We start from the raw sequence: 8,284 nt of genomic DNA, 5'->3' as shown, positions 1-8,284 counted from the left end.
TAAAAATTTTGATATTTTTTTTTACAATTATTATTAAATTAATTATAAATAATCAATTTTTAATATTTTACCAATTAACTTATTATTTAAATCAATTATTTATTTTCCTTGCTGTTCGTTTAGTTTTGGTAACTAGATTGCACTTTTTGGTTTTTTCTGTGTTGTGCGATACTCTATGTTTTGGTTGTTTACTTCGATGTTACACTAAGCAACACAAGTTTTATTATAGTAAAATTTCTGTGATATTTATGAGCTGTGTACACACCAGGCCAACGAACGCCAACGAATGGGTTTCGCTGGCCTTCGTTGGCTGTGTCTCTGGACGGATTGAGGATTCCTGGAGAATTCCTGTGTCCGGACGCTCCACTCGTGCGCGAATTGCGGCGCGAAGCCTCGAACGCGAGTGTGGAGCGAGCGTCGCAGATCAGCGAAATCGACTTGAGCGTGTGGAGGGACCTTATGGGAGCTTAATAGCCATAGCACTTTCTTTCTCGCTCTTACTTATGGATGCGTCGCACAATGACCTTGGTGCGGTGCGACGGTGTCACAGACGGCGTGGCCTTAAATATTTATAGCTCGCTCCAGACAAAGATAGATATAAGGAAAAAACGTGCCTCGAAAATCAAGAAAATTTGATTCTCGTTCAGAGGGCGCTACTAGCTTTGGCCAACTGTCGTATAGATGGCGCTGACGGTTTCGTTTGTTATTTAACAATTTTAACGCATATCAGTGAAAGAACATGGGTCAAAATCAAAATCATAAAAAGAATTAATGCAAATAAAAAAAATCATTTATCCATATCTAAATACATTTTATCGTATTTTTAAAAATACTTATTTTTAGTTTTAAAGTGTGTCGACAGATGGCAGTGAATTTACTGGGGTTACAAAATTTACTATGATAGTACCGCTCTAGTATAAGTTACTCTATGCTCCAGACATACTACTCTTTGCTCCAGACTACATGGCGCAAAGCCGCAAACGCGAGTGTGGAGTCGATTTCGCTGACTCGAACTAGACTCGCGTTTGCGGCTTCGCGCCGAGATTCGCGCATAAGTGTGGAGGGGCCATATAGTTGGTGAAACCAAATTGTCAGTAAATAAGAACAAAAAACTATACTCATCCTTTTATTTTGGGTGCTAGTTCTAGTATAAGCTGAAGATAGTATGATTCTCTCTGTGTATGTTAGAAATGAGACAGTCCTTTGACAAACCATATTTTATTCTGTTTAATAAAAAACGGCGAAGAAATCACTTTTGTTGTATGGGACCACTTAAATGTTTATTTTATTCTGTTTTTAGTATTTGTTGTTATACTTGTTATGGCGTAGCGGCAACAGAAATACATTATCCGTGAAAATTTCAACTGTCTAGGTTCATGAGATACAGCCTGGTGTCAGACGGACAGACAGACGGACGGACAGCGGAGTCTTAGTAATAGGGTTCCGTTTTTACCCTTTAGGTACGGAACCCTAAAAACGGAACCCTAAACAGCTTGAATGTCAATGTCAATTGTCAATGTCAATGTCAAAAAATCCAAAACAACCAAAATTTTGTGAATGTGAATTTGTTGATTTAGTTCTCCTTTTTAATAAAAACTCTCTTCTGTTTCTAAAATTATATGAAATACGCGTTTTTGTTCAAAACGAATGACTTTGGTTTCATAATGGCTGCACCTAAAGTAGAGGCAATGGATCAAGATTCCAAAAAACCTATTTGTTTGATAATTTTAGGTTAGGAAATTGTATGATATTCATGTAAATTTTTTCCGAATATTTTGTAATGTTCTTCTTCCTTAATTATGTTTTTAGGTATGGCTGGTGCTGGAAAGACTTCGTTTACCAAACGTATTGCGGGACATGTAGTGGAAGGCGCCAGACCGTATATAATCAACTTAGATCCTGCATGTCGTGAAGTGCCGTATCCAGCTAACATTGGTAATCATTTTGTCAAATAATATATATCTAGCTTTTATTTAAACCAGCCTTTAGATTAAAAGAAGCTTTGAGCGTTTGTTAATCGACTAAATATCTAATCTTCAGTGTTGTAGAGTATTAAAAAAACTGGCCAAGTGCGAATCGCACTCGCGCACGAAGGGTTCCGTACCATTACGCAAAAAACTGCTAAAAAAGACAGACAGCGGAGTCTTAGTAATAGGGTCCCGTTTTTACCCTTTGGATACGGAACCCTAAAAAGTCTGTATTCTTCATCATTATTCTTTGCTAGAAGTTAATGGCAACTATAATGAATTAATCTCAGGACCGGGATAAGTGGCGTACTCTATTAGAGGCCTATGCTCAGCAGTGGGTGATAGAAAGCTGATATGATGATGATGAAGCAGTGACATGTGCTCCTTCAGTGAACACTTTTAAAAACAGACTTGACAAACACTTAAAACAACTAACAAAATGAACACTAATAGACCTAATAGTTTAAAAAAAAAGCGCAGTGATATACACGCATCAGCTTTCAGCTGCTAGTGTATTAAACAATATAATAATAATTATTAAAGATTGCGTGGAAAAATGAACAACAGACAGACAAACAGTCTCTCCCTTTACAATTTATATGTATATTCTGTCCCTCACGGTCGCACGGGTGCACTTCAGTGTATGGTGGTGCCGCCTATTTACTGCTTTTTTGATGGACACTTTTCATATATAGAGGTCAATCTCTATATATCCTTTCTATACCATCCATAATTGATAGGTAAAACCTATGCTGGCAGATTAAAAAATATAGTAATAAATACATCCATGTATAAAAATCAGTTATAGACAATTTGTTTCTGTTGCAGATATAAGAGATACAGTGAATTATAAGGAAGTCATGAAGCAATATGGCCTAGGCCCAAACGGAGGCATTGTTACATCCCTAAATCTGTTCTCCACCAAGTTTGGTCAAGTAGTTGAACTGATTGAAAAGGCTGGACAGAAACACAAATATTGTGTGATTGATACTCCTGGTAAGGTTCTAACCCCCTTTGTCATAAGCAGATGGGGTTAGATGGTTATGTCCATGGGCGACGATGACTGCTTCCCATCAGGCATCTCGTCTGCTCATTTGCTTCCTATTACATAAAAAAAAGGAAAGCAGAGGTCGGCGGAGGTGAGCTATTTACCTTGTAATTTGACATACGTCTTACGTCATTATAAGGCAAATAACTCACCTCGCCTGACCTCTGGTCATCATTACTTAGTTAATTTATATTTTATCCCTTTCTTACAAATAGGTCAATAAGTCAAAATGAAAAATTGTAGCATGTTTATGCTGTAACTGTTTTATATCTTGCTCTATTCAATATAGATTACCTAAAGTAGTTTTTTTTTAAATTTTTTATTAATAGAATAGCTATATGTAAAAGTTTTCTTGCTAAATGACAAAAATAGCCGTACTTTTACTTCATTTTATAAGATTAGATTTAGGTAATGTATTCTTTGTAATTTAATATTAATAAGTCATGTCAAATTTACTATTAATAAGTCATGTCAAATTTACTATGATTGTCAAAAAACGAAAACGAAAGAAATTTTTAAGAATTTCATTTTATCATTGTTTTCTTTTTGAGCTATTTTGTTTATGTATTTATAACAGAAACCATCATATGTAAACTTAACTTAATTTTTTGATACAAATTTATTGATACATGGAACTTAAAATGATTTATTCTTATTCCAGGTCAAATAGAAGTATTCACGTGGTCAGCATCCGGCACTATAATCACGGAGACACTTGCAGCTACCTGTCCTACTGTGGTTGTCTATGTCATGGACACCGTCCGCAGCGTATCACCGGTGACATTCATGTCCAACATGCTATATGCCTGCTCCATACTCTATAAAGCCAGGCTGCCATTCATTGTTGTCATGAATAAGGTTGGTATTGGTATTATGCAGGGAGTTTTTTCAACCTTTAACCCATGCTGCTGTGAGGCTGTGACCCACCTCCACAATTTCATCATTTGGCATATAATATATTTATTATGCATAATTATAATATTCGCTCGCGAGTCTAGCGACCCATAGTTTGGGAAGTGCTATTCTAAAGGGTTATAATATAGTAATAGAATAGACATACATCTGTTCTATATTTATTTTAAATAACATTATATATTGTAATGTTTACCTAGGTACTGGCTTTTGTATTTATAAATGATGCTATGTATTATTCATATCACTATATAATACCACTGTACAGTCAAGGGCATAAATATATATACATTCCCATAGTTTCAAAAATATGTGCACACTCTTACACCTTAGACAATAAAGTCGTGGTCACATATTTTTGAGCCATTTGACTGAATCGATATTTTTGCCTTAACTTAACTGTACATATTTTATTAACTAGTAAATAGTACTATACTACTTGAGGCCTATTTGAAGAATATTTTTTAAATTTGTAAAATAAAAATAAAAAACTTAATTCGTGTGTAATCCAGACGGACGTAGTTGACAACGCATACGCCGTCGACTGGATGCGCGACTTCGAGTCCTTCCAAGAGGCGTTAGACGCCGAAGGGGACGCCGAGGGTGGCGCCACCTACGTCGGCAATCTGGCGCGCTCAATGGCGCTCGCATTGGACACCTTCTATAAAGACCTTAAGTGTTGCGGCGTTAGTGCACATACAGGCGCGGTGAGTAATGAACTATCTATTGAGTCGGACTCGCGCACGAAGGGTTCCGTACCATTACGAAAAAAAAAACAGCATTGTATGGGAGCCCCGTTTAAATATTTATATTATTCTGTTTTTAGTATTTGTTGTTATAGCGGCAACAGAAATACATCGTCTGTGAAAATTTCAACTGTCTAGCTATCACGGTTCATGAGACAGCCTAGTGACAGACGGACAGCGGAGTCTTAGTAATAGGGTCCCGTTTTTACCCTTTGGGTACGGAACACTAAAACACTTCAATTTGTTGTATCTTTTATTCTTTGCGTACAGATCGAACGTGTTGGAGTTTAAAAAACTGAAACTCGACATTGACACTTTACGCCAATAAGAAGGTGCTGCCCTCTACCAACAGTCTGCTACTTTGTGGCTTGAATCGGAAACAAACTTGATATTTTTTTTTTACACTTTTCGCTTAGAAAGAACCAGGGGGCCTCCTACGGTTCACACACGCTCCCATATTCAAAATGAAGGCATAACTTACATGTAGCGTTCTCCACACCAGAGGCAAAATAGTGTAGTGATAATTTTACTAATAAATATTTATATTTTCAGGGCCTTGACGAATTCTTTACACTAGTGGACAAAGCAGCTGAAGAATATGAGACGTAAGTAAATTTTCATCACACTTGCTCGTAAAACGTGTTATTACACGTAGGCGCTGCTGTCCGTAAATCCTAAATTCCGACTGAGGGCTGTAATGTATGTTTTCATCACATTTGCTAGAGTCAGAAAAAGCTAACTCGGCAGCGATTTTAATAGCACAGACTGTGCAAGTATTATTTTAAACGTCATAATTTCATAGAAGGCGATGCGGTCCGTAATTCCTAAATTTTGATCATAGGGCTGTAATGAACGTCCGAAATTAGGTAGAGGTTTTATTTATTTTTTCCTCACAAGTGTGATGAAAAACATTGCGTTTGCTTTATTTATTGCTACCTTATAGTCTTGTCCGCTTTTACAGAGGATGGAATATTGCCACACTCGCTACTGACTCACAATAATTAACTTAAAATACCATCTCGACGCGTCTGCCATTACCTTCCAATCCAGAAGGGAAACTGAGTCTTAACTCTTATTAGTCCCCTAACAATATTTTTTAACGAAAAGCGATTAGTAAATATCAAATGAAATACTGATTATGGGATTATGCTATTAACGTGCGAAATATTTTACAGTGAATACAAAGCAGACTGGTTAAAAATGCGAGCAGAGAAGTTAGAGGAACAGAAAAAGAAAGAAGAGGACTTATTAAAAGGCCCAAGTATGAATTGTATTGAATACTTATAATGAAATAAAGGAAGACAAAAATGCATTTTTTTAAAATGATAATTTGTATTCGGTGGTCGAAAGAGTCAGTGTAAAAGTACACACAAACAAGTATGGGCTTATGTATTTAGAATGATCCTATCCGTTATGATTTTATATTATCTAACGATATTAAAAGCGTCCTATAAAGCGTTATGTCGCCGGCCCTCCCGAAGACTTCACCCTGAGCGACGAAGCCATAAAGTGGCTGACTGGTCTATGTGTAGATCTTTAATAACTTACAACACTTACACTGTTTCTATTTCACATTTATTATCATATGCCATACGATTAAATAAAATAATAAAAGCGTGCAAGAATTTTATAGCATTTTCAATGAAGCGTGTACGCTACGCACGGCAGCTGGCATCTCCTTATGACTATTGTACTTGTAAAAACTTCCCTTCAACCCAACGAGCAACGTAAAATCGTTAATTATGCTGCATACGTTTCAGATAGTTCAGACGCGGTGATAGAGAAACGCAGTTTGATCGAGGAGGTGCCGATGGGACGAGAGATGAGCGACGTGTATCTCTCGCATCCCGGCGACGAGAGCTCCAGCGATGACGAGGGCACGGAGCAACAGCCGGAGATAGGTATCTACACTATCTGAGGAGTGTCATTTCAAAACGGTTTATTTCTCTATGAAAACCATACAAGACTAAGCCTTGTTAGGGTTCCGTACCCAAAGGGTAAAAACGGGACCCTATTACCAAAGATAGATATAACTGCGTAATAGATGGATACAGTCTAAGGAAAAACGTGCCTCGAAAATCAAGAAAATTTTATTCTCGTTCAGAGGGCGCTACTAGCTTTGGCTTACTGTCATATAGATGGCGTTGACGGTTTCGTTTGTTATTTAACAATTTTAACGCATATCAGTGAAAGAACATGGGTCAAAATCATAAAAATAATTAATGCAAATAAAAAAAATCATTTATCCATATTTAAATACATTTTATTTATATTTATTTTTAGTTTTAAAGTGTGTCGACAGATGGCAGTGAATTTACTGGGGTTACAAAATTTACTATGATAGTACTGCTCTAGTATAAGTTACTCTATGCTATTACTAAGACTCCGCTGTCCGTCCGTCTGTCTGTCACCAGGCTGTATCTCATGAACCGTGATAGCTAGACAGCTGAAATTTTCACAGATGATGTATTTCTGTTGCCGCTATAACAACAAATACTAAAAACGTGATTTTTTGCTGTTTTTTTCCGTTATGGTACGGAACCCTTCTTGCGCGAGTCCGACTCGCACTTGGCCGGTGTTTGTGTCCTTTGACAAGGCTTATTTTTGTACGGTTTTCATAGAGAAATAAACCCTTTTGAAAAGACACTCCTCATCTATAATACAAACTCTACATACCTATACATGTGGCTTAAAATATTTCACAGGATGGGGTTGGTTAGTAGGAGTTTTTTTACAAATAGCGCCAGCGTAGTTTTTCCATGACAACTCTACCCATAGTGTCAAATTGTTTTTTTTTTTTTTGGAAATTGATAGTCTTTTGCCTGTAAGCCATATCCAAATGAATAACGCAAATAGAATTTAGATTATATTTTATTCAATGTCAACAAATAACTGTCAATTTGCGGAGTTTTGATCTTACATTTTACAATGTAGGTATTTTTTTATAATCGTTCGTAAGGAGTAAACTCCAGTCGTGCGTTGAAATTCACACACATTTTTTTTTTGCAGATGACAAACCAGAGGATGTAACTATGTTCCAGGAATTCCTAAGAAAACACGTGAAACCGAACAATACTGAAAATAAATCTTAGTATATAAGCTGATTTGTGATTTGTACATATATATATTACTTTAAGTTAGGCATTAAGATTTTGTATTAAATACAATACTGGTAATATTATGATTTTTTATTTATCTTATACCTTTAACCAGATTTAAAAGGCTTGGCTATGACCATATCGTTTACGTCGAATTTGGCGACAAAAGTAAATTATCTAATTGAATCCATTACAAGATTTTTTTTTTTTTTCACAATTAATCGACTAGAAATTTCAAGAAACACGGAAGGGGTGGTATTCGTACTATTTCCCCTCTGCCGAAGTATAGGTACAAGGTACAACTGTACCTATGGCTATGCGTGTTGTGACTCGTCCGTACACAAAATAGACCGCGAGCCAGGCGCAAATTTCGTCAGTCACTGCCTCCCGGGCGAGAACTCGTATAGCGGTTAACGGCTATGATGAACCCTCGTGAACGTCAGCTGCCGCTCCGTTGGTGGGTTGAGGAATTCCTCAATAGCCGTTAACCGAGCCGAGCCGTTATACGAGTTC

At 36.8% G+C, this 8,284-nt stretch overlaps 1 protein-coding gene across 1 annotated transcript; it reads left to right on the top strand.

The window, feature by feature from the left end:
* The first annotated feature begins 1,543 nt into the window (after positions 1-1,543).
* Positions 1,544-7,849, top strand: LOC134742823 (GPN-loop GTPase 1). The gene is made up of 9 exons (XM_063676010.1): positions 1,544-1,731; positions 1,810-1,935; positions 2,796-2,963; positions 3,677-3,873; positions 4,440-4,634; positions 5,226-5,278; positions 5,849-5,934; positions 6,434-6,574; positions 7,683-7,849. Exons 1-9 carry the CDS (start codon positions 1,620-1,622, stop codon positions 7,763-7,765), a joined length of 1,161 nt encoding a protein of 386 aa, XP_063532080.1. The 5' UTR covers positions 1,544-1,619; the 3' UTR covers positions 7,766-7,849.
* The last annotated feature ends 435 nt before the right edge of the window (positions 7,850-8,284 follow it).

The sequence above is a fragment of the Cydia strobilella genome, chromosome 7, assembly GCF_947568885.1.
Source record: "Cydia strobilella chromosome 7, ilCydStro3.1, whole genome shotgun sequence".
Classification (NCBI taxonomy): domain Eukaryota; kingdom Metazoa; phylum Arthropoda; class Insecta; order Lepidoptera; family Tortricidae; genus Cydia; species Cydia strobilella.
Note: the sequence above shows the minus strand (reverse complement) of the source record. Positions and strands in the feature narration are given on the sequence as shown.